General features: G+C 37.2%; 2 protein-coding genes across 2 annotated transcripts in view; one reads left to right on the top strand and one right to left on the bottom strand.

Moving 5' to 3' along the window:
* ajm1 (apical junction component 1 homolog) overlaps positions 1–990 on the bottom strand; it is a 29,253-nt gene extending 28,263 nt beyond the window's left edge. The window contains exon 1 of the mRNA XM_030150695.1: positions 886–990. The gene's annotated coding sequence lies outside the window, so the exon portion shown is untranslated. The remainder of the gene's footprint in view (positions 1–885) is intronic.
* On the top strand, positions 913–23,941 carry LOC115430600 (major intrinsically disordered NOTCH2-binding receptor 1-like). The gene is given in 5 exon segments (XM_030150697.1): positions 913–993; positions 12,704–12,937; positions 19,691–19,865; positions 19,868–19,938; positions 23,200–23,941. Coding segments are annotated over 4 exon segments (594 nt in total). The 5' UTR covers positions 913–993; positions 12,704–12,790; the 3' UTR covers positions 23,401–23,941.
* Positions 23,942–27,627: the final 3,686 nt, after the last annotated feature.

Here is a 27,627-nt window from a genome sequence, read left to right as displayed (position 1 = left end):
TGGTTGTTTTACAAATGAGAGATCACTGCTTGTATTTCATGGATCATTTTTTGCATCTTCATTAATGTGCACAGACCATTCACATCAGGAGGGTTGAGCATGTTCTTCCACTGGTACATTCATACACATATAGGCTATTCTCAAAGATGCTGACTTTGTATGTTGGGCGTGTAAGACTGAAACAGACTGCATGCCTGTTTAATCTGTATGTGCATCTGAACACACAGTTTCCTCTACACATTTGCCAACTCTGCTAACATCTGGCTCAGCTCCTCTACCTGGTCCAAAACCAGGACCAGCACATGCAAACCCGTGTTCCACTGCACCAGACCAGCGCTCAGGGCCTGTCTGACACGGAATGGAATGAACTTAGGTCGCAGAGCAATGCATCAAGTCCGCGCAAACGTCGCATTGATGCACTGAGCTAGCAAACACTGCGTAGCAGACTCCAGTCCAGCTGCAGGAGGAGGAAGGAGCTGGAGCCGCGAGCCGGAGGAGGAGGATGATGTCAGTGCTCGAGGACGGGAACACATAAGACCAACATCAGCCGGTGGGGGACACGACTGTGGACCTCTGCAGCCCCTCCGTGCACCGACTGCAGCACACACACGCACACACATACACACACACACACGCCACCAAACCGACATTACAATCTGCAACCTCAAGATGGTTTACATGCAATCTCACGAACGCACATCCACGAAAACAGGACGCACGAGCCGCGCCGTGCTCCCTCTGTGTGACCGTCGCAGTCGAGTCAAATTAAGCCCAAATTACGTGGACAGTGAAGCCTACACAACGTGCTACACATAGTGGAGATTGTCTGCGTGTAATCCGTGTGCGCACAGTCTACAGCCGCAAATCAAAAGCCCCATGTCTTACCGCATCCGTCCGCGCGCCCAGCCTGTGCTTATCCATTTTTCGCCAGGGAGGCGAAACGAGGCAGCGCGAGAGTGGTTTCCCAATGACGACATCGGACATGTGCACGAGGTAAAGCTGCAATATCCGCCTTATTGGTCACACTCCCAGGATTCTCTCTCCTCCTCCTTTAACCTCCTCCTCCTCCTCCTGAACGCTTACATCGTTGGTGGATTGGTGCGCAACCCTGCTGCACCATCCACATCAATCTGACCGCAACGCAACCACAAACCTCCTCCTACACTCTCTCTCTCTCTCTCTCTCTCTCTCTCTCTCTCTCTCTCTCTCTCTCTCTCTCTCTCACCCTCCCGGTTAAAGGTCTCCATCTCCTCCATCCACCCGGTGTGCGTATTTTCCTCCCTGCTCCATCTGTTTACCTGTGCCTAACATTCCCTAAAAGCACATTTGTTCCTGCTCACATTAGTGCTCTCAGCAGGGTGACATCTACTGATTCGGGTGACTCACATGACCTTTACTTTAGCGCCATCATCAGGCTCCTTCCGGTCATTAAAAAAGGGTTTTCGCCCTTTTTCTGCCAAAGCTGGAGCAGACTTTTGTAGGTTCCTTATAATGAATCAGCAGCAGGATGTGTTTTCTCTGGTTTTCAAAGCTCTAAACCAGGGGTGTCAAACTCTGTATCAGTAGTAAGTAACATTTAACCCTTTCATGCATACTGGTCACTACAGTGGACAGTCATTTTCCAGCTCTTCTCGTATATATTCATGGGTTTTGTTGTTTTAGTTCCATATCAGCCGACACAGTGTGGACGCTTATGCATCATCCCATAATACATTGTAATTCATACCATTACTGTAACTTTGCAGATCAGGGTGATAAACCTGATCTGCAGTAACATGTGTTAAATCAATTGCTAATTGTTATTAGACTGTAATCAACAGTTTTCTTAATCAAAAAGTTTTTTTTTTTTTTTTTTTTTTGCATATTGTCTGCATGAAGTTAGTAATAACTAGTATTAGAGTATGTTAAAATGTGAGAAAACATCAGATTAGCTGCATGAAAAATGTTTTTATTTCATAGTTTTCACGCAGTTTTTCACTTTCTGATGATGGGTTTTAAATACAGGGTGGGGAAGCAAAATTTACAATATTTTGAGGCAGGGATTGAAGACAGTGTATGACCAATTAGTTTATTGAAAGTCATGAGAATTTATTTGCCACAAGAAAATTTACATAATAGAAAATGTTTTTATTCTATGTGTCCTCCTTCTTTCTCAATAACTGCCTTCACACGCTTCCTGAAACTTGTGCAAGTGTTCCTCAAATATTCAGGTGACAACTTCTCCCATTCTTCTTTAATAGTATCTTCCAGACTTTCTCGTAATAGTTTTGCTCATAGTCATTCTCTTCTTTACATTATAAACAGTCTTTATGGACACTCCAACTATTTTTGAAATCTCCTTTGGTGTGACGAGTGCATTCCGCAAATCACACACTCTTTGACGTTTGCTTTCCTGATTACTCATATGGGCAAAAGTTTCTGAAAAGGTATGGATAGTAGTGTTAGGTATGATTATGACATCAATATATGTTTGGTTTCAAAACAATTGACGTAGTGCCTGCTGAGAAAAAACAACTAAATGTTCATTGTAAATTTTGCTTCCCCACCCTGTACATGTTTTTTTGCTTCAAAAATTGGTGTCCAGCTGAGTGGACATTTTTGTAATTCCATGAAAAATAGGTTCATAAAAAAATTTCAGTCGCATTGATTTTTTCATGCCGAAAGAGGAATAAAAACACTCAGGAATAAAACTCAACTAAGGTTCTCATAATTCATGCGTGAAAGGGTTAAGAAGAGGGAGAAACAGGACTTCATTCATGCTGTTGCTGTCCAGTAGATGCTAAATGAAGAGGAGATGGTGCATTTTAGTGACATTAGGCATAATTACTATAATAGTAATTAAACATATTTTCTAGTCTCAGGTATGTAGATTGTTTTATTGATGCTGATATTGATCAGTTCCTCTTGTCAACGATCCAAACAAAACATAAATGACCCAAAAATCAGTAGAATGACATGGAGTTAATTACACAGTGACTGAAACAGGCCATTGAAACTGATCCATGAACGTCAGGGATCATAAATAACCAGGTAACACTTGTACATTCACAAACAGTGTTGAACAGCACCTCATTACATAAACCAGGGGTCTCAAACTCATTTTCCTTCAGGGGCCATATTCAGCAAAATTTGATCTGAAGTGGGCCGGACCAGAAAAATAATAACATAATAACCTATAAATAATGACAACTCCACATTTTTGTCTTTGTTTTAGTGTAAAAAAAAAAAAATAATAATAATAATTATGAAAATACTTACTTTTATAAACTATCCCAAAAAAAAACCAAACAAACAAAAAAAAAAACTGAAATTTAAATTAAAAAATGTAAGAAAATTTAGTGCAATTTTAACAATATTATTCCTCAACTTATCATTTCTCCATGTGCATTATGGATCAGATCTACAAAGACACTAAACACTGAGGAACAGGCAGAAAAATAGTTAAAATTGTGCTTAATTTTCTTTAGACATTTCAGGCTGTTCATATGTGTTCAGGGTATTCACATTTTAGTGTTATAGGATGGTTTGTAAATGTAAATATTTTCATAATTTAATGTTATTTTTTTGCACTAAAAGAAAAAAAATAAGTTGTTAATTCTAGATTTTTTTTTTTTTTTTTGGCTTAATTCAGGATTTTTTTTTACTTAATTTATTTTTATTTTTTTATTTTTTTGGCTTAATTCCAGTTTTTTTTTTTACTTAATTGAAGTTTGTTTTTTTTTTTTTTGGCTTAATTGAAGATTTTTTTTAAAAACTTAATTGAAGATTTTTTTTTCTGCTTAATTCAAGATTTTTTTTACTTAATTGAAGATTTTTTTTGGCTTAATTCAAGATTTTTTTGCTAAATTTTAGATTTTTTTGGCTTAAGTGAAGATTTTTTTTACTTAATTGAAGATTTTAATTTTTTTTTTTGCTTAATTGAAGATTTTTTTTACTTAATTGAATTTTTTTATTTTTTTATTTTTTTTTTTGGCTTAATTCAAGATTGTTTCCTTAATTCAAGTGATTTTTTTTTTTTGCTTAATTCAATTCAAGACTGTGGAATTTTTGCACTTGGCAAAAACATCCCAGGGGCCGAGCTGGACCCTTTGGCGGGCCGCATTTGGCCCCAGGCCGCATGTTTGACACCCCTGCTCTAAACAAAGCCTTTTGATAATGCATGTATGACCGCCCCTCAGCATCAGGACCAGTTTCTGAGTCTGGAATGATGCTGTGATGATGCGTGGGGTGGAACTCCTCCAGTAGGTGCAGCTTCTGTTTGACAGGTGGGTCCACTTTAACCCTTTCATGCATAGTGGTCACTACAGTGGACAGCTGTTCTCTTGTATATTCTTCTATTCTATTCTATTCTATTCTATTCTATTCTATTCTATTCTATTCTATGACTGATGTAAAACCAAAAATAAATTCATTCATTCATTCATTCATTCATATCAGCCAACACAGTGGACACTCACACTGCAAAAATCTAACTCTGACCAAGTGTATTTTTCTCATTTCTAGTCAAAATATTTCATCACGCTTAAAATAAGACAGAATCATCTAAAGAGGAACTTTTCAGCAAGATATGAGAACTGATTTTTAGACAATAGATCTTCAAAATCTGATCTCAAGAAATCTTACCAAGATAATTTTCACTTGTTCCATTGGCAGATTTTTTTGCTTGAATTAAACAAAAAATGTTACTCTTTAGGGGATTATGTCTTAATTTGAGTGTGATGAGATATTTTGACAAGAAATGAGAAAAATATACTTGGTAAGATTCAGATTTTTGCAGTGCATGCACCATCCCATACACTGACATTCAGACCATTATTGTAACTTTACTGTTCTTGATAAAACCTGATCTGCACAAACATGTTTGAGTGTAAATCAGTTGCTTGTTATTGTTATTAAACTGTAATTAACAGGTTTTTGTGTTTTGTTTTTTTTTTGTTTTTTTTTTGCATATTATCTCCATGAAGTGAATAATGACTAGTTTTTGTGTTTGTTAAAATGTGAGAAAACTCAGAAAAAAATCAGATTATCTGCTTTAAAAATGTTTTCATTTCATAGTTTTCACACAGTTTATCAGTAAATATGTTTCTTTGCTTCAAAAATTAAATCTATGGTATCCAGCTGAGTGGACATTTTTGCAACTCCATGAAAAATGGGTTTATAAAAACTATTTCAAATGCATTGATTTTTTAATGCCTCAAGGAGTAAAAACACTCAGGAAAAATATCTTGACTAAGGTCCTCATAATTCATGCATGAAAGGGTTAATATGCCTATATGTGAGTCTGTGCGTCTGCTGTGGGTGGCTGGTTCATACCGTTGAGTTTTTCTCCTGTGGTGGGTTCACTGACTGAGCTGGTGTATAGTCTATGGAGAAAAAATGCACACATCTGTCTGTCTGTCTGTCTGCCTTTGTGTGCTCTTTACATATACAGATGAACAATCATTCAACAGGTGAGTAAATAACCTGCTCAGGACCATGTCTTTGGACTGTGGGAAAGAGGTGGAGAACATACGTAGACAACGGTAGAACATGCAAACTCCTCATAGAAAAGCGAACCACTGCATCATCACCGCTTTAAAATGTCATGTTAACCATCAAGTGATTTTGTTACACAGTTTGCTCTTTTAACAAATCTGCCCAAATGTGGTCACTTTTGGCTCTGAACAAACAAGAAGCGAGGTCCAAAATGTAAACTTTGGGCCTCTAAAAGGTAGGTCATTCACATACGGTTGAAGATGTATGGCACCAAACACTACATTTAATAGTCTATGGTTCCATTTAGTAGTTGTGAATTACAGCTGGAGTGAGATGTATGACATGAACAGACCCTGGACTTGTATTCGAAGAACTTACAATTTGTTTATGGGTTGTTGTTTTGTTTTGTTTTTTTGCAGAATAGTCAGTTATCTATAGTAAAATTATATGTTTAGTGCTGCCAAAATGAATGTATATATCAGTCATTAAATAGAGCTTTTATTTTTTATCTAATTCCCTTTTACGTGATAAGATAAGACAGTTTTTCAGGGTAAGAATTGACTGAAAAATTAGGAACAAAGAAAAGAGTCCAGCCATTATTAGTATATATTATTATTATTATTATTATTATTATTATTATTATTATTATTATTATTATTATTATTATTATTTAATGCCTTTGCTTTTTCTACTCTGATATGTGTCTGTAAAGTCATTTGGATGTTTGTGCATTGTTTTTGTATTTACACCTGGTTTTGCATTACGACTTTAACAGACGTTTCCATGGGAATCTCACTATACCAGTCAGTTATACACAGCAGATGGACTTATTAATATGTATGGTGAAACCATCAAGGCCTTTAGTCCCCTGAAAGACTTCACATTGAACAGGGCTTCACCCCAGTGTCTAAAAAGACTTTTCACGTACATAATCAGTATTTAAGAGGATAGAGAATACATCAAGAACCAAATCTATTTTAGGGGAAAAAAGGAAAGTCTTGCAGAACTGCATCATTCAGTCTCATCTGTTGAAGTCAGCTGCTCAGCTTCATAGAAATAATAATAATAATAATAATAATAATAATAATAATAATAATAATGATAATAATAATGATAATAATAATAATAATAAAAGTTTATTTATATATCACTTTTCACACAGAATTCACAAAGTGCTTTACAATAAAATCAGAAGTAAAATACATGGGCAAAAAACACACATCTACATAGACACACACATAAAAACATACAGCTACAAACACAGGCATTAAAATATAAATACAAATTGTGATAAAACCCACACCTAACTAAAAGCCTGTCTAAATAGGAAGGCCTTCAGCTGCTTTTTAAAAGACTCAAGAGCATTTAAAGTGCAAAGTGTCAGTGTCAGTCCATTCCACAGCATGGGGGCCACTGTTTGAAGCATTAAGTCAGTATTTTTCAATCTTGGGGTCGGGACCCCATGTGGGGTTGCCTGAAATTCAAATGGGGTCACCTGAAATTTCTAGCAATTGATTAAAAAAAAAAAAAAACACGTATTAATAAAAAATATATGGTGAGTTGACAGAGACAATCACAGTAAATAAAAGACATGACAAACTGTGAAGCTGAAACTGAAGCACTGTGGTACTGTTTATCTGTCAAATGTTCATTGTGGTCGGTTTCAGATGCTGCAGCTCTTTCATAATTCATAGTTTGAGTTCTTTGTTTGTTCAGTATTAATTGTCAGCCTTGAAAATCCAAGCTGGACTGACTGTACATATCCTGACCAAGGAAAATAAAATTCTCACTTTGTGCAGTAATCTACACCTGGCTTTTCTGCCTCCATCCATAATAATATACATTATATAGACTAAATGTCATCTAAAATTAATGTTTATTTGCAACACAGTATAGCAAACTATTACATGATCAAAAACAAATTAATTTAGCAAAAAAAAAAGTATCTGTTTTGAATGTCTTGGGTCGCCAGAATTTTGTGATGTTAAAATGGGGTCACGAACCAAAAACAGTTGGGAACCACTGCATTAAGTCATTCCATACATTGTGACCTGATGAACAAAAACATAAAACCTTGAACGTCTTTCACAGTGTAAATGTTATCCAAGTGCTCCGTCTAGTTTTCCTTGGTGCATGTAAACCAGTACTGTGTTGTTCAAGGTGAGAGGGTCATGTGGCAGATGGAGACAGCACTAGGCGTCTTTCTGCTTACTCAGCTAAACACCCTACGGTCACATGACACACATCTTGTACATCATGGTGGTCGCTCTAGTCGAGTCATGCAGCCGTCTGAAGAGGATGAACTCAGAGCTTTACAAAGAAGGGAGAGGTGGAGTTAGTCCACTTGTCATCTTATGTGGTACATCTGAATCTCAAAGCTAATATTTAACACTAACCACAGTTTTGATGATCAAGTCAAAGATGTTATAAAATTAGGCCATTTTTAAAAAAAAAATCATTTTCTCATGTACAAAAAGCTCATGTTTGATCTATTCTCTGCTTCAGTACTGTAATGGACTTCAATATCAGCCAGGGTTCCTTTCACCATCTATACTTTGTACAAAATGCTGGTTCTCGACCCACACTAGATACAGGTCCTCAGATCACCTCTGTGCTGATTTATCTGCCTTGGCTTATTGTAAGATTTCTAATTGATTTTTACATGTTATTGCTGACTTTTAAATCCATAAATGGCCTGATTTATTGACTCCATATGCTCCGCCTTGACCATTAAAATCTGCGTCTGGAGCCCTGCTGCTTATTCCTAGGTCACAGAGACACATGGGGATCAGGTTTTGACAAACATGTGAGAACCCACTTAATGGTTCTCATGCTTCTTTAAACTCTACCCTCAGTGATTGAGTGTATAAAATTTCATCAACTCTAACTGCAGAAATGGAATAGAATATTCATAATTATGTTTTCATTTGTGTTAAATAGCCTGAAAATACAAAACATCCTCATCAATAAACAAGATTTACAGTCACTGCTAAAATGACATAAGACATGAATTTGCAGACACTAAAAACACAAAATACTACATACGTGTTATTTTAAGATATTGTAATAACATGGTTAAGGCTTGATTAAGTTTAGGTGGTAAAACAACTTGAATAGAAACAGACTGTAATGAGGGCTCAAATGAAAAAGTTACATGACAAATGATATTATAGGTTTTAACACTGGTTTGAAAAGGATCAAAAACACTGGTCTCTTGTGTTTAAGTCCAAAGAGTGATGTCATAGGACATCATGACAGTATGGAATTAATGTCAAACCTGGAAAACACATGCATAGACCCTCCTTTCTGCATAACTTTGGGACTCATTCATTCATTCATTCATTCATCCATCCATTCATTCATTCATTTATTTTCTGAACCCACTTGGTCCTCACTGAGGTCGTGGGGAATTTTCTAGTAATTGCTTAAAAAAATTACTAATAAAACATATTTTTAATTATTCAATATTTATTTCATTATAATTAAAACACCCCACACTTTTCCTAATAAGATTCAAGTTCAAATAAAATGCAGGATATATTATCTGAGAGAGCACATCTTGATTAACCTGATCATGTGACTGCATGCGTCTTTCAAATGTTCATTGTGGTCAGTTTCAGATGCTGCAGCTCTTTCATAATTCATAGTTTGAGTTCTTGTTTGTTCAGTATTAATTGTCAGCCTTGTAAATCCAAGCTGGACTGACTGTACATATCCTGACCAAGGAAAATAAAATTCTCACTTTGTGCAGTAATCTACACCTGGCTTTTCTGCCTCCGTCCATAATAATATACATTATATAGACTAAATGTCATCTAAAATTAATGTTTATTTGCAACACAGTATAGTAAACTATTACATGATCAAAAACAAATTAATTCTAGCCAAAAAATTTCTCAGTTTTGAATGTCTGGGGTTGCCAGAAATTCTGATGTGAAAATGGGGTCACGAGCCTAAAAAGGTTGGGAACCACTGGGTTAACCTATCAGTGCATGTCTTAGGATGGTGGGAGGAAGCCAGAGCACCCATAAAGAATCCACACAGACACAGGGAGAAGATACAAACTCCACACAGAAAGGTCCCACCCCCAGCGACTGGTGTTGGAATCAAACCCAAGACCTTCTTGCTATGTGGCCTGAGTGCTATCCACTGTACCACTGTGTCGCCTACTTTGGAACTCAAAGTTTTTAATTTTGGTGATATTTCATAGGTGAAAGAAGGCAGTTTTAGTGTGCTTTATATGGGACTTAAATGATAATTCATTTAACTTATAAAAGTAATGAATTGTAGACTCATTCTGAGGTTGGATAGTGAGATACTGAAGTCAGAATGTAGAAGAATTACAGGTTATTCAAACCTTTATGCCTTTAGGACATGCTAGTACTTTCCTTGACTTTATTTCATAGCTTGGTTTCATCTGCATAACAATATAAATGTGTGCTAATAATATAGGCTATGGCAGTGGTTCCCAACCTTTTTTGTCTGTGACCCCATTTTAACACCACAAATTTCTGGTGACCCCAGACATTCAAAACTGAGACATTTTTTTGCTAAAATTAATGCATTGTTTTTGATCATGTAATAGTTTGTTGCAAATAAACATTAATTTTTGACAAAATTTAGTCTATATAATGTATATTATTATGGACGGAGGCAGAAAAGCCAGGTGTAGATTACTGCACAAAGTGAGAATTTTATTTTCCTTGGTCAATTCAATTCAATTCAATTCAACTTTATTTGTATAGCCCAATATCACAACAAGGTTATCTCAAAGGGCTTTACAGAGTCAGTTAGAGTAAACAACAGTCAAATGAACAGCAAGAAAATGAGTAGTGTCCAGGGCATCCCCCGTCCTTAGACCCTCCTTCTCGGCAAGGAAAAACTCAAAACCCAGTGGGAAAAGGGAGAAACCTCGGGGAGAACCACAGTGAAGGAGAGATCCACTCCCATGGACGGACAGGCTATAGATGCACCAGGACTGATGGACGTCCATTTGCAGATGTAGTTCTAGTCTACAAGGATGCAGTAGGGTGGACACATGGGGGGTCCATCCCGCTGGATGAGACAGGCAGGGGCGAGGAGGCCCATCCACAGTGGTGAGGCCGAGGACGTCCATCCAGACAGGTGGGGGAGGGGGTCAGGACACAGGACAGGGCAGGACACAGATGGGTCAGCGCAGATCCTGCCATCATTGGCTCCCAAGTGGTTACAACTGAAAAAGTAGCCACTCCCCCGGAGGGGAGTGGGGAAAGGGGACATCGGGTGAATAGCACTGCACAAACTAAGTTGGCTAAATATTAAAAATATAAGTGCAGACCAGAATGGTACGTAGAACCAGGTCAGGATATGTACAGTCAGTCCAGCTTGGATTTACAAGGCTGACAATTAATACTGAACAAACAATAAAACTATGAATTATGAAAGAGCTGCAGCATCTGAAACCAACCACAATGAACATTTGACAGATTAACAGAACCACAGTGCTGCAGTTTCAGCTTCACAGTTTGTCATGTCTTTTATGTATTGGGATTGCCTCTGTCAACTCCCCATATATTTTTTATTAGTAAGTTTTTTTTTTGTTTTTTTTTTAATCAATTGCTAGAAATTTCAGGTGACCCCATTTGAATTCTGGGTGACCCCACGTGGGGTCCCGACCCCAAGGTTGAAAAACACTGGGCTAAGGGAAACCCGTAAAACGTAAGGGTCCTAGCACAGACCCCTGTGGAACTCCATGACTGTGCTGAAATATATCACATCACACACTGATTTCAGTGACTCATATGCTGTCATATGCATATGCATATAGTTTGTGGCAGCTGGAATTACTGTGCAGGCAAATAAATTACATAACAGAAATGCAAACAAGGCAGCAGGGATGAAAGCACCTGTGATGTAGATACAGAGTTTGTTTTTTCAGTAATCCAAACATTAAATATGCCCAGCAGATTTGATGGACAAAGTTGACCATTTTAGGTCCACTGTAAACCAAACAAGTGCATGTTAGTTTAACAACACAAACCATGCATAAACTCAGGTCATGGTGGAAAACACAACAGAAAAATCACTATGTGGATAAACATTAAAGCCAGTCATTGAATGCATCATGATGACCCTCTGACATTAGTCACAGCTGCAGATCTTCTCCATCCTTCTCATCCTATGTGGTGACAGTGACAGAATAACATGTGGAGAATGTTTAACAGTTGATTTCATCTCCCACTGCTGCAATAGATGAACAGTGGTAAGACAAATTCACAACACGATGTTGGCATTTAATAGTGCTGAGTGTACTAAAAACTAAACTGGCTTCATTTTCTAAAGCCACAGTAACTTTGAAGTCAGGCAGCAGCTCCCGAGATGTCAGAATAAATTAACATGTTATGTTTTAAACATTGCAGGCTCCTGCACAAACAGCAGCAAGGAATGAGTAACAAGGACACTAATATCTGACATGAGTATCCAGGTTTCTCTGTGTTACATGTAATCACCATTCGACCAAACCTGGACAGGCCTCATTAGTGGTTTACTGGAGTACAGATAAACCCAGTCCACGTTGAACACCATGTGAGCAAAAGATTGATAATTAAAATAAAAAAATGGGATCTAATTGAATATTTAATCTTAAAGCCATATACTATGGTTCTTTTGATCCCACTGAAACGATCCTGATGATGAAACAATGATCCTGATGAAGTGATCGGTTGTATCTTGAGTCCACCTGAGGTAAACACTGTCTGTTTTAATAGCCTTCAATAGCTGGTATTGTTTTACTGATGACCTTACATGAGTATTGGGATGCCTATTGCCAGATTCTTGCCAATATGAAGCCTACAGTAAGTTGTGACCTGTTAGTAAAAAGGTCAAAGGTCACTGGAGGTCTCCCACATTTCAGAGTATCTGTAGAGACATTTTTCTGCACACTTAATAACCTCACATCAGCTCCAGTCCAGGGCTAACCGAGGCTTGGTCTTATATCATCCATAGCCCAGAGACGAGTGATTCTTCGATATAACGTCAGGTTTTACATAACACACTACTCAGGTGGCTTTGGCATGGATGGATCTTATGTAAACTAAGGCATCAGGGCTTCACCTCTTTCCCTCTGTGTGTCTCTGTCCTATCTCTCTAACGCTGCTGCCCATCGTCCGTCTCTTAATGGTCAGGTTGGGTTACACACACCTGCAAGTGATCCATGCTCATAAATATCTTGCTCTTCATGAATTATTAGTGAGCGTGCCGGTTGTAGTGAGCGTGTGCATGGAGCCAAAGTGCCGGCAGCTGAACCAGTCAGTGTGGATGGAGTCGCACAGCAGCCATGGACATCTCTGCTCTGCCCAACAATAACCACCCGGAGAAGTTCCTCCAGCTGGACGTGGGGATGCTGCCGGTCACCCACGGGATGTTCCAGGTCGGAGCTGTCATGTCCAGTCACAAACACTGGCACAACAGGGTCTACTTCCAGGTAACGGCCGGGTCACACCTCTCATACTGTACGTCCATCTGCGTTAACCTCCTGAGACCCAGTAATGCATTATTGTCCTCTGTAGGGGACAGTTTCATAGCTTTACTTAAAAAAAAAAAAAACACTGTTCACTGCAAAGGACATTCCAAACAAAAAACAAATAGATAAAAAAAAAAGCTATCAGAATTTCTTTTTTTTTTTTTTTTTGCATTGTGATGTTTCCAATCAAGACAATTATTTAATGTAAAAAAGCCAAAACTTGTACTTTCCTGGGTCTCAGGAGGTTAACCCCTTGTAGACTATTGTCGTAAATTTGCCTCAATATTCCACTGTTTATGTAATGAGGTGCTGTTCAGTACTGTTTGTGAATGTACAAGTGTTACCTGGTTATTGAGGATCTCTGATGTTCGTGGATCAGTTTCAATGGCCTGTTTCAGTCACTGTGTAATTAACTCCATGTCATTCTACTGATTTTTGGGTCATTTGTGTTTTGTTTGGATAGTTGACTAGAGGAACTGATCAATATCAGCATCAATAAAATAATCTACATACCTGAGACTAGAAAATATGTTTAATTACTATTATAGTAATTAGGCCTAATGTCACTAAATTGCACCATCTCCTCTTCATTTAGCATCTACTGGACAGCAGCAGCATGAATGAAGTCCTGTTTCTCCCTCCTCTTAAATGTTACTCCACATTACATGAATATATTATTCATGGTATACATTTAGGGTACATCAATAATCTTCTGACAGAGATCATAGTCACAATCTAGCCGTGGGTGAAGATAGTGGAGTGAAACAGGAGAGCAGCAGCATTCAGTATTTATCAGACAGAATAGCCACAGGGCAGGAGGTAATATTTAAAACAGAGAAGAGCTGACCTCACAGCTGTTAGCTGATGTTATTCCCTCTGCTGAAAATGAACAAACATGAGTGGAATCCAGTGGAAGGACCTCAGCTCCAAAATGAAACCACTGTGGAAGCATTTTAAATGTGTAATACTCCTGATGGCCACTGGGGTTGGCAAGACAATATATATACAGGGTATCCCAAAAAAATGTATACACACTTTAAATAATTGTGAAGTAGGTGTTTATTAAAATTCATTTAATTTTCAAAATGTAATAGAATTTACAAACATCATTTTATTGTTTTTTCACTGCCTGTTCTCAAATGGACATCCAGACACTGCTGACAACCAGTGTTGGGCAAATTACTTTAAAAAAAAGTAATTAGTTATAGTTTCTAGTTACGTTCCCAAAAAACTAATTGAATTAGTAATGGAATTACTCCTTCATAAATGTAATTAGTTACCAGGGAAAGTAATTATTGTGTTACTTTTTTGAAAAACCTTCAAATATGTAAAAGGAAACTGATTTCTGAGCGTGTTTCACGGGTCAGCTTCATAGAGTAGAACAGAAGACAGGTACTGAATACCATAACTGTGGTGAGGCTGGGGTCCACCAGGGCCTGGCTTTTCCACCACATAAGGGGATCTGCATTTATAGGAAGAACTTGCACCTCCACTTTTGTGAAATGTCTCCAGTCCAGTCAGTCAGACTCTCACTGATAACTCCTCCCCTAAGTTAAACTGCGCACGTAGCTGTGTTCAAGTGAATGGGGTGTGCTGCGGACAACTCAAACTCGCAGATGTCATTAGTCGTTCAGGTGAAGGCAGCGTGGACAGCTCAGACTCATGTGGCATGCAGGTGAAGCATCAAGGCAGTGTGGGCAATTTGAATATAAGAACGGCTCATAAAGAACGGTTTCGCAACAAATCGGTTCTTATCATTCACTGAAAAGAGCCATTCAAATGACTCGACTTGTCCGCGAACGTCACACCTCTCGTGCCTGGCTGAGCGAACCAGGACGGATAACAGCTGTTAGAGATCAGTGCAAAGTAACGCACCACATTTCACTGCCGGTAACGGCATAACGTTTCAAATAGTAATTCATTAGATTACCCGTTACTGGAAAACAATAACACTGTTATTCCCAACACTGCTGACAATGCCAAGCAATGGAATCACACACATCACCAAACAATTCCCTTGGTATTTATGTGCATTCACGTTCAATGGCTGCTCTCAATTCAGTGACTGTTGCAGGTCTCATAGTGTAGACTTTGTCTTTTAGGTATTCACATTAAAAAAAGTCTAGTGGTGTGAGGACTAGTGACAGAGGGTATTAAACAAAACCCCTCTGTCCAATCCACCTGTCTGGCAATTCACCAGTCCTCACACCACTAGACTTTTTTTTATGGGGATACCTAAAAGACAAAGTCTACACTATGAGACCTGCAACAGTCACTGAATTGAGAGCAGCCATTGAACATGAATGCATACAAATACCAAGGAAATTGTTTAGTGATGTGTGTGATTCCATTGCTTGGCGTTGTCAGCAGTGTCTGGACCAGAACGGACATCAGTTTGAGAACAGGTGAGAACAGGCAGTGACAAAACAATAAAATGATGTTTGTAAATTCTATTACAGTTTGAAAATTCAAGGAATTTTAATAAACACCGACTTTACAATTATTTAAAGTGTGTATACATTTTTTCTGGAACACCCTGAATTTATTTATTTATTTATTTATTTATTTATTTATTCATTCCCCCCAGGAGTTATTGGTGGTAAACAGAGGCTTTGATTGGCAGGTCTATATGACAGTTCGTTCGTCTGTTGAGTCAGACCTCCAGAGTTTATCTTTACTTTAATAAAACATAGTTTCCCTTACAGCTCCACTGTGTTTGTGGTTGATAGGTTACACTAACAAGAATATAAAATGGCTTTGTCGGATAGTGCCTGATAAATTAGGGCTTTGTAAGAGTGGAAGGAGGCATATACTAAAGCACAATCAAGAACTACCAATACCCGCCTGAAATTACTGCAGTATCACTGGTTGATGCAAACATATGTAACTCCAGAAAAACTCAACAGATACAGTGGAGCTGTACCTGATATCTGTACCAAATGTGAGAAGGTAAAAGGCACACTTTTCCATTGTATCTGATGAACCAATGTATCCAAGATATTCTACAGATTCAAGTACCTTTAGTACCACAGATGTTTATAGTGGGTTTATATTCTGGTGACTCAAAGATTAAAAAAAAAAAAAAAAAAAAAAAAAAAAGAACAAATATTTGTAGACTTAAGCATATTACTGGCAAAAAGAGTAATAGCCCTCTCATGGAGAAACATCGAAAGACCAAGATTAAGTAGATGGCTATCTGTGCTAACTACAACTCTCCCTTTATTAATAATAAAATAATAATAATAATAATAATAATAATAATATATAATAATAATAATAATAATAATAATAATTAATAATAATAATAAAATTACATATATAATAAAAAATCAACAATATAATTTTCATCAGATCTGGGACCCTTTCATCGCGTATGTAGCTGCTCCTAAACTTTTTTCTTCTGGCTAGAGAAGAGAACCACGCTCCGACTGATGGTTGGTTTATTTTCTCTTATTTCAAACACCAAACCACTGTGAACAACTGAAATAACATAAACCATAACATGTAATATCAAAATGTTGGCATCAAGAATAATTAACACAATATTTAACATAAATGTCACATACAAATCAATATAAATAATAATTAGAAGTACTCCATACCGTATGCACCCTCCAACCAAAATAAGGAGTAGCTCTTCTTAAAAGGTGTGTTTTCCTTAGAATTTCCAAAACAGAACTAAACTCTTTGTCCCTGCTATGTAACATCACATGACTGACTGATGCATCATATGACTAACCAAATGCATCACATGGCTACCTTGACATGTACCTTTTCTCCATCAGCAGGGGTAATTAATTACCAAACAAACAAAAATACATACAGATCAAATATCTAAACAAAGACACATATCTCAGTGACAGCTACAGCGTGCATAGCAAGAACAGACATGACACATATGATGGACACATGACATGTGAACAGTAGCCCTCTGCAGTGTTCAGTTCAACAGAAATGTCCCTTTTAAATGTATTTATTTATCCTACATAAAATAGAATGTGATTTACTGACCTGATCCCCAACCAAGAAATGAAGCAAATACAGGTGAGGGGTGGGGGTGGAAGTGGGATTGTTTTGATTTGTTTGTTCAACACATGTAATTGTGATTTCTTGTTCTGTGTGAAATAATAAAAAGAACGCTGGTAAAATTAGCGCTTAGCATTATCTGACCTCTGACCCCTTGGGCTCCCATCATTCTGCCCCATTTGTCCAAATATGGTAACTTTTGGCTCCAAATAGCCACCACGTAATGACCAAATCACTACTGACTTCAAAATGGCATTTCAGAAACTAATGAGTGATCTCTGTATAGTCTATGGATGACTCTTATTTGCTTATTTGTCATCAGTGTCCTAAAATAACTGCATTTTTTTTTTTAGAATTTTCTTTTTTTTTCTTTTTTTTGTCCAGAAACACAAAAACTTTGAGAAATTAAAATTGAGCATTTGATGATTAAGGCACATAAGTCATTTTTGACCAAAAAGGCAGTTATTACCTCCACCAAGGAGGTTATGTTTTTGTTGGCAGTGGTTTGTCTGTTTGTCTGTCTGTGTGCTAGATAACTCTAAAAGTTATGGACGGATTTGGATGAAAATTTCAGAAAATGTTGATACTGGCACAAGGAACAAATGATTAAATTTTGGTGGTGATCAGGGGTGGGGGGGCTACTGATCTGCCTTGGTGGATACGAGTGCTTTTCTAGAAAACACAAAATGTAATCATTTGTTCCTTGTGCCAGTATCAACATTTCCTGAAACTTTCATCCAAATCCGGGGCACTGATCTGCCTTGGCGGAGGTCTGCGCTCTCCAAGTGCTTCTAGTTTTTAGGAAGGTCACATATGTGACATACAGTATACCTTTGTGTTAACTTTGTGGTACATGCTGGTGCTTTTATGTGAAGTCTGTGTTGTGCTGTGAGCTGTCAGTCATTTGTTGACAGTATCTGGGTCAGTTTCTGAGCTAAAGGTAGAGAGGCCGAAGAAAGAAAATGAAGAACTCAGTAGCAAGAGTAAGAATTTTTTGGAAAAATCATATCTAAGTCCTCTGTGTAGAAACCAGTCTACAGGCTGGTAGGAAGCTGAGACGGACATTAACTCAGAAACGGAGCTGAATAATGTCAACAAACAACTGACAACAGCACAAACTGGACATGAGCACAAATGTTTCATCTGTTTTATGTAAATATGTGCAAAGTACAGCACTTAAATGTTTTAGATCACCTTCCCCTATTTGTCCCAGACCATCCAGCATCACAAAGAGCTTTAATCTGACTGTTTCATTTTCAGTGAGCGCTCGATGTTTTACCATTTTGAAAAGGAACGAGGAATTTGACCTGAAATCACCCGTTTATTCCCAAATTTGCTCTCTGGACTTCTCTAAGAATCACTTATTTAAAAACTAAAACTGTTTTTTCTGCACAGGAAAGCAAGTAAATGACTATCAATTGGCATGTGCTTTAGTATTTTTCTTTTTTTCTTTTTTTTTTGTAAAACAATGCATTTCAAAATCATGGATAGCAATAATAATTATTTTTTACCATTTAAAATTATTATTTTGGTTAAAGAGCTCCTATATGCTGGTGTATTAACCATTACAGAAACATAAATGATTTGGGTAATTACCAGTGCTGTTAATTCAGGGCGGCTGTGGGATAAACCTTACATTTGGTGGACGTCTAATACATTTGTTAAGCAGTGTATGTATAAGTCTACTAAGCTGAAACAGTTTCATATAATGCATCTATATCTATTTCCAAACAAAATCTGTAGTAAAGGTGAAAAAGAACAGGTTCTGAAATGTACTCCCAAGTAAATAAAAAAGCAGATCAGCTTTTAAAGGGTATTTCTACTGAAAATGAACCTCATATGTGAAGACTATTAACTCTTTCATGTATGAATTATTATGAAACTGAGTGGAATCATTACTCCCAAACTATTTTTAGAGCGACATACATAGGCTATATTTAGTGTTTACTTGAACACAACTTTAATGAGAAATATATTTTTAGTATAGTGTCCAAAAGCCATATCATCCATCAAGATAATATGCATTTTATTAGGAAAACTTAACCTAAAATGTAACTGAAGTGGATGTTACACATAAGTGGTAACAGTAAATATCTGATAACATAAGAAAAAATATCAAGCAATCAAACAATATATGTATGTATGTATGTATGTATGTAGTTATTTGTTTATTTATTACCTCCGCCGAGGAGGTTATGTTTTGCAGGTGTTGGTTTGTCTGTCTGTCCGTGTGCAAGATAACTTGAAAAGTTATGGAAGGATTTGGATGAAATATCAGGAAATGCTGATACTGGCACAAGGAACAAATGATTAAATTTTGGTGGTGATCGGGGGGGCACTGATCTGCCTTGGCGGAGGTCTGTGCTCTCTGAGTGCTTTTCTAGTTTATTTATTTATTACTTTGGAGCAGTTATTTTAAAGTATTTATTGCAAATATTGGTTTTAACTGAAGCTTCAATAACACGATATATGAAAGGGTTGAATTATTCCCTCTTGAAATAAAAACAAAACAAAACAAAACAAAGAAAAACAAAACACAGTCAGCCATTAATCTCAAATTAATGGTTGTGCAGTGAATATCTGTTAGTCTACTTTAATCACAGTAAATGGATGTGAGTGTGTGAAGTCATCTGCCATCTAAAAATGTCCATAAATTTGATAAAGTCAGTTTTCATCTTATTTCCTCAGAGGGAACAGAGGATCAGAGCTGACACCAGGTCACCTCCGTCTCCAGAGGGTTCTCCTGTGGTGTTCGTGGACAGATATCTGGAGAAGCACATCACTCCTGTCACTTTTAAGTCCAACATTAAGACCAACCCTCTGTACATGGACATTAGAGCGATGGACGCCGTGGACAACGAGAAATTCAACCATCGTGGACTGTACAGGAGTACGACACGCAAACCATCCACGGGAACCTCGCTGACTATTTAAAGGTAATTTAGGAGAGATGGAGATGTTACTGACAGCTCATCTGAGGGAAAAACACCAACATATTATATCAAACAATGATGCAGCCTCTTAAACCCAGTTGCCCCCTGAAGCCACAGTTTTATTTGTGTTGCCATAGTAATGCCATTCAATGCTTGTTGCTCCATATACATACAAATCCATGTAATTAGAGGAACATCAACTAAAGATCAACAAAACCAATTTTCAGAAAACAGAACCAAGGTTATAATAGTTTTGGATTTTTAATTATAGTTTAGTTTTAATTAGTTTTTAGAGCAGGTTTGTTAGTTTTTATTAGTTATCGTTTTTTTCTGAATGCTTAGTTTTAGTTTAGTTTAGTTTAGTTTTAGTATTAGTTTTAGTTATTTCATATATTTTATCTTCCTCATCATCCTATTCAAAGAAATTAGTGAGGCGTGGATATGGGCTACCCTGGACACTTTATTTGGGGGTCGGGTTAGGGCGGCTCATGGACTGAGCAGAGACACAATGTACCGTACAATGTATAAATTCCCTATAGCAGGTTGAGGTGGGGTGCAATCCATACACAACGTCACTTACGTGAAACAATGCGAAGATGTGCAAAGCATGAGAGGAGATGCACAAAGCAGCCAGCAGTTAAAGCAGATAGAAACATATATAACCAGCTAACCAGCAGTTAAAGCAGATAGAAACATATATAACCAGCTAACCAGCAGTTAAAGCAGATAGAAACATATATAAACCAGCTAACCAGCAGTTAAAGCAGACAGAAACATATATAACCAGCTAACCAGCAGTTAAAGCAGATAGGAACATATTATAAACCAGCTAACCAGCAGTTTAAAGCAGACAGAAACATTATAAACCAGCTAACCAGCAGTTAAAGCAGATAGGAACATATTATAAACCAGCAGTTAAACCAGATAGGAACCTATTATAAACCAGCTAACCAGCAGTTAAAGCAGACAGAAACATATACAAACCATTTATAAACATATATAACCCAGTTCCTCATCAGTAAACCACACCTTAGCAGATATCTCATCTCTTAATCATCTCCAGTTCCATTATTAGCTAACTTTGCTTCAGTTCAGTTCAGCTAGCTGTAGCTAGTAACATCAAACGTTTTTACGACATTGACAGAAACGAAAACGAAGGGAATTGTATCCATAATTTTTATACGTTTTAGTTAGTTTTGTAAGCTCACAATACAGTTTCAGTTAGTTATCGTTTTTTTCTTTTAATTAGAGTTTTTATTTATTTCAGTTAACGAAAATGTTTTTTCAATTTTTAGTTTTCGTCATTTCGTCGTTTTCGTTAACTATAATAACCTTGAACAGAACACAACCCAAACAACAAGCGCTTACATGGACAAATATTTAAACAAAGTTAACGGTCTGAGACCAGCGTATGAATAATTAAATAAAACAGAATGAGACACCAATGAGACCACCTTTGCAGTGCTAAGCTAACACTAAGAACATAACGTGGTATGCACTTTTAATCCCCCTCGGCCAAATATGGTGTAAGATTCTGTGGAAAGTTACTGCCCTATTATTTAGACTAGATTGTTTTTGTGTAAAACTTATTACATGTATATTTATATGTGAAATTACTCAGATATTATAACTGCACAAGGCCATTTGACCTTGAAAAAGTAGGTCAAGGTCACCTATTTTTAAAAGGCTTCTGCTCCATGCCAAAATCCATCCACAGTATTAATGTGGCGCAAACATCTCAATGCATTCTTCAGATAATGCGATTATGTCGTTGAATGGACAGAGGGGTAAAAACCCAACAGTACTACTCTTATTTCTCTACAGATAAAACTCACTGAATGAGACAAAGAGCAAAAATAAAGTTCACATTATGAAGTGATGATCATGAATGTTGTCTTACTTTTATGATTTTCTAATCATAACTTGGTTCAAATGAATGAACCTTCGGCTATTGGCTAATCCATTATTTTGTGTTACATTAAAGTGATTCCCACTGGAAACGAAGGGTTTTTAAATCTAAAAGTTAAAATGTTCCCCAGCTCTGTCCTCTCGTCTATTTATGGTCACTCAGAAAACTCAGCATGGTGCCACCACTCACAACTCCTGAGTAACAGTTCACAGGTCAATGAATAACGTCATGGTGATTATTTCTGTTGTATAATTTATGGACAGGGCGTCCTCTGATGAACTGTATCTGTTTCACTGACTGTGTGTCATTGACACGCAAGCTGGTTAAGAGCAGCCGTTAACTTAATATCCACACAGGTCACATCTTTTGATGATGAAATTGGTAAATTTACATTCAGAGTTTTCTATATGTTTAGTCATGTATGTCCGTTTCTACCACTGTGATGAAAAACAGATCCTTTAAGTCAAATAAAGACAGAAATCTAGAAAAACAAAAAAACTAAACGATTTCCTGAAATTATAAGAAATAATCAGTCAAATGTTGAAGTAGACTAATCAAATTTCTTCTTCAGTTTCTTATAAGTTCCATATAAGTCCTTATAAGTTCCATCCATTTGTCCAACAGCAACAAATATATGTAAAGTGATATTCAACACCATTACATGTATTTTGAGCTGTAAACAGAGTAATACAACTCTGTTGTAATTGAATGCATCGGTGCTGGTGATAATGCACATAAATACTTTAAAAACAAGTTGAAAACCATGCATTTTGTATCTGAAAACAGGTCAAGGAGGTTCTTTAAGGAGGTCTTTCCACCTCCATGCTGGTGCAGTCCTACTTTTATTCATTTCCTGATGGCTCAAAATGAAGCTTTTTATTCAGAAACATTGGGCTCATATGAGCACAATGACTTTTCCTTGTTAAACAACTGTCCTGATTGGTTTGTTTGCATTTTTATGTGCACTTCAGGGCTTCAGTTCACCATTGGAAAAGACTATGACAGGAAGAAAAAGTGGCAGAAGAAGTGGCAGACATATGTAAAGTGTACATGTAAATGGATATTAATTTTAGTCACCCCTTAATTAGGTTCAAACCAGGACAAAAACCCAAACAAACCCTTTCAGTGCCTCATGTTGATCTGCATAAGCATCCTGTGATTCTCTGTCAAACAGACGTCCCTGAACTATCCACGTCTCACATCCTCACCTTTACATTCAGACCTCTATCCCAGCCTGTTTCTGACGGTTTTCAGAATCACACAGTGGGTGGAGTTAAACTTAGAACGCAGATAAAGTCACATTGTAATGACAGGAAGGTGCTGACGTTTGATCAGTGTTATCTATTTGTTTTCAGGAGGGGGAGAAGACTCCAAAAGACTTGGACTTCTGGCTGGAGGACCTCTACACACCTGGATTTGACTCTTTACTGAGGAAGAAAGAAGCAGAAGAGAGAAGGAAAAGACTTTGTAAAATATTCTCTTTGGCTGTTTTGTCCATTTGTGTAATACTTATTGTGATCATAGTGCCAGTTGTGGTTCTAAAAAAGAAAAACTGACATTGAAAATTAGCACATAGTGAAGCAGTGGTTATATACATATAATTCTGTTCTTATTTACAATGACAGAGAAATGGAGGTAGAACTAACTGTCATATTGCACTTTAGATTCTGTTAGTTGTTCACGTGTTTGTGGTGGAACAGGTCAGTGTCCTGTCTGTGGTTAAACAGGTCATGGTGAGTCCTCTGTTAGGATGACTCAGCCTTTGGAGCATGAAATACTGCACAGACAGTTGAACCGATGCACAACGCATGACTTTAATCCTCTCCTCTTGCACAGGATGAAGAAAATCAGGTAGTTGAGGACAATTTAGATCTTAAAGGACTTCAGATTTCAGTCCCAGTGATATTTGGACTGAATAAAACATGGACATGGCATCTAGGAGGTCATAAGGAGATTTCAGAGGGATGCTTTAAACCCATGGTTCTCAACGTGAGGTCTGCTGGCCCCTCAAGGGCCACGCCACAGAGCCCACTGGCCGGGCTCTGTACTGGTTCTGGTTCCTGAACCGGCCACCGCATTCCACTGATAAAAAAAAAGTTTTTTGACCAGAAAGTCAGTTCTTAGCTAGAACCTAAAAAGGTGGTTCTTCCTCGTGAACTGTGACATCATCAGTGGGTGTGTCCTATTCTAGTTTGTGAAGTCAGGCAGGAAGGTCAGGTTTATTTCTATACATAGGGCATTTAAAGCAAAGCAAGCTGTTCACAGTGTTGTACAAAGACATAAAAAGTAATAAAAACAGATACAAAATAAAACATAAAAATATAAAGTAAATAAAAGTCAGACATTTGTATTAAAAGCCAGTGCAAATAAGAACGTCTTTAAAACAGATTTTTTTGTGCTCAACAGACATATAATTTGTCAGGGCAGAGTGTTCCAGAGTGCAGGTGTCAAACATGCGGCCCGGGGGCCAAATCTGGCCCGCCAAAGGGTCCAATCCGGCCGTAGGATGAATTTGTAAAATGCAAAAATTACATTGAATTCAGGTTCTACATACAGACCAATTAAATCTCAACTGGGCCAGACCAGTAAAATAGTATCATAATAACCTGTAAATAATGGCAACTGCAGATTTTATCTTTGTTTTTGTGTAAAAAAGTTCAATTACATGAAAATGTGAATATTAACAAACTATCCTTGAACAAAAAAAAACATGAATAACCTGAACAGTTTTACCAATTTTCTGCCTGTTTTATTATTTTTTTTATTAAATGTTTTATGTATGTGTAATTGTACTATAAGTTGTAATGCACATGTGTAAATGATAAACTGATAAACTGAGGCAGAATATTGTTTTTGTTAAAATTGCTCTTGTTTTTCTTGACGTTTCAAGTTCAAGTTTCAAGTTCATGTTATTCATTTTGAAGGAAACACTGTAGATGTAAATATTATCATAATGCAATTTTATTTTTTCACTGTTATTTACTGGTCTGGCCCACTTCAGATCATTGTGGGGTGAATGTGGCCCCTGAACTAAAATGAGTTTGACACCCCTGTTCTAGAGCCTCGGATCTGCCACAGAAAAGGTTTTGTTGGCTTTAGTGTTTAGACGGGTTCTTGTTACATCTAAAACCAGGTGTAGGGAAGAAGAGAACAATGGAGAAAGGTGGAGTAATGTCCTCCCACTGTGGTTCTGCTTTTAAAGCTGGTGTGAACGTCACCAGAAAGCACCAACATTCTGAGGCTCCAGAACCAGAACCATGTCTGTCTGAAAGCACATATGTTGAACAAAACCATAATAAACACTAGAAGCACTCGGAGAGCGCAGACCTCCGCCAAGGCTGATCAGTGGCCCCCCCCGTGGGCCCCCCCCACCCCCGATCACCACCAAAATTTAATCATTTCTTCCTTATCCCATTTCCAACAAACCCTGAAAATTTCATCCAAATCTGTCCATAACTTTTTTGAGTTATGTTGCACACTAACGGACAGACAAACAAACAGACAAACCCTGGCAAAAACATAACCTCCTTGGCGGAGGTAATAACAGATCATCAAAACTCTGTATGTAAAACTTCACACACACACTGTTGGCCATTAAGGTGGAATAAAATATTTTTTTACCTTTTCTCATGAATTGTTTGTGACAATGTGATTCATTCTTGATAGATGAAGTACAACTGGGACTCAGTCTGTGATCATTGTGTCTGGTTAAAGGTGTTTACTGATGTGTTAAATAGGAATAAAAAGAGGAATGGGTCTGAAAACATGATAATTCTAACTTTATGGACAACTCCAGTAATGCTCCTCCAGTGCTATAGATAGGATCCTCTGTCAGTACTGAACAGGGTTAAAACTCACTGGATTATTGTATTTCTTTAAATGAATTTTATGGGTGTTAAGTGCAGGATGCAGCGACAGTGCCTTAGTAAAACAATGTTGAGCAGTGGTTCCCAACCTTTTTTGGCTTGTGACCCCATTTTAACATCTCAAATTTCTGGTGACCCCAGACATTCAAAACAAAGACTTTTTATTATTATTTTTTGATCAAATGAATTTATTTTTGATCATGTAATAGTTTGGTACACTATGTTGTAAATAAACACTAATTTTAGACACATTTAGTCTATATAATGTATATTATGGACAGAAAAGCCAGGTGTAGATTACTGCACAAAGTGAGAATTTTATTTTCCTTGGTCAGGATATGTACAGTCAGTCCAGCTTGGATTTACAAGGTTGACAACTAATACTGAACAAACAAGAACTCAAACTAGGAATTATGAAAGAGCTGCAGCATCTGAAACTGACCACAATGAACATTTGAAAGATAAACAATACCACAGTGCTTCAGTTTCAGCTTCACAGTTTGTCATGTCTTTTATGGATTGGGATTGTCTCTGTCAACTCACCATATATTTTTTATTAGTGGGTTTTTTTTTAATCAATTACTAGAAATTTCAGGTGACCCCATTTGAATTTCTGGCAACCTCACGTAGGGTCCCGACCCCAAGGCTGAAAAACACTGATGTTGAAGAAAAGCTGTTTTGGTGGAACATTTACCCATGGCATTAAAAAGTCTCTGCATAGTAGGAGCTCATAGTATATGCATGTGTTTGTCCAAACTTGTCATTTCTAGTGTGCGATTGCAGCTTAGTTTGTTTTTTCTGTCATAACAACAGGACAGTAACAAGCAGAAGGAGGGGGTACATTCCGTGAGCCGGACTGTGAAACTATTACAGAAGGTCATTGTTTTGGTTCTCATTAACCTACTTAGTCCAGTCGGACCCATCAGTAGCTCCCCATGACTCAGCCTCTACTTCCCTGCTGTCAGATCATCACTATTTTATGAATGAAACAAGATATGTGATGAGTTCTGTGGACTCATCAGTGACAAAGACTGTGTTTCAGGACTTAACTATGGTTAACATCCAGACAGTAGTAGCTATTGACAGTAAAACTAAATGACACCAAGAAATGATAAAGTTAAAAAAAATTAAAAAAAATTGTAGTCAATAAAGTTTTGGAATAAATCATGTTTTTCCTTTTAGTGTAAATATATGTGGGCTGGGGGCTCAGTTTCTTTTATTCTTTATATAAATGTTGAGACCTGGTTTTGTTGCATCCTTGGACAAAGCTAAAGGTTAATTAATTGTATTATCCCTGAAGGGAAAGTCAGTTTGTACTTTTTACTCATTTAAATGCACAGATAGCATGCAGCATTAGCATTAGCACACATTAGGAGCAGGGAGCTGCCATTGAAGACACTCAGGGACCAGCAGAATTAACATATATGCACCTGTTTTTAATGGAAATAGAAGAAAGAAGAGAACAGATAAATTCAATATTGGAAACTGAAAACCAAATCTAAAAGTGTAAAGTGAGGAGGATTAAATGGACCTGTTGTCGTACTTATTGCTATCCTGTTTAGGTCTTCACACCTGCAATTCCAAGTCAATCTTTGTCCTCTACAAGTAAAATCCCTTGTTTGTTTGACACATTTGAAACATGTGGTTCACATGGCTGGGACGTGAGGGTTATGAACTTTAAGTTTTTTCACAGGTGGACCCAAATTTTGCAAAACTGGCTGCAAGATAAATGTACATGTAGTTGCCTTTAAATGCATTCTTAAATTTGGGTACTTCTATGAAACTGGGTTCATTTTGGTACCTGGCACTTTACCAGCTTTTTAGACCCAATAATAAAAGAAATTTGAACATATATCCCCCCAGGATGTACCCAATGATGACCTCAGATAAATGCAAAAAAAAAAAAAAAAAAAAAAA

Source organism: Sphaeramia orbicularis, chromosome 12 (assembly GCF_902148855.1).
Source record: "Sphaeramia orbicularis chromosome 12, fSphaOr1.1, whole genome shotgun sequence".
Taxonomy (NCBI): Eukaryota; Metazoa; Chordata; class Actinopteri; order Kurtiformes; family Apogonidae; genus Sphaeramia; species Sphaeramia orbicularis.
This window is presented reverse-complemented; position numbering and strand designations above follow the sequence as displayed.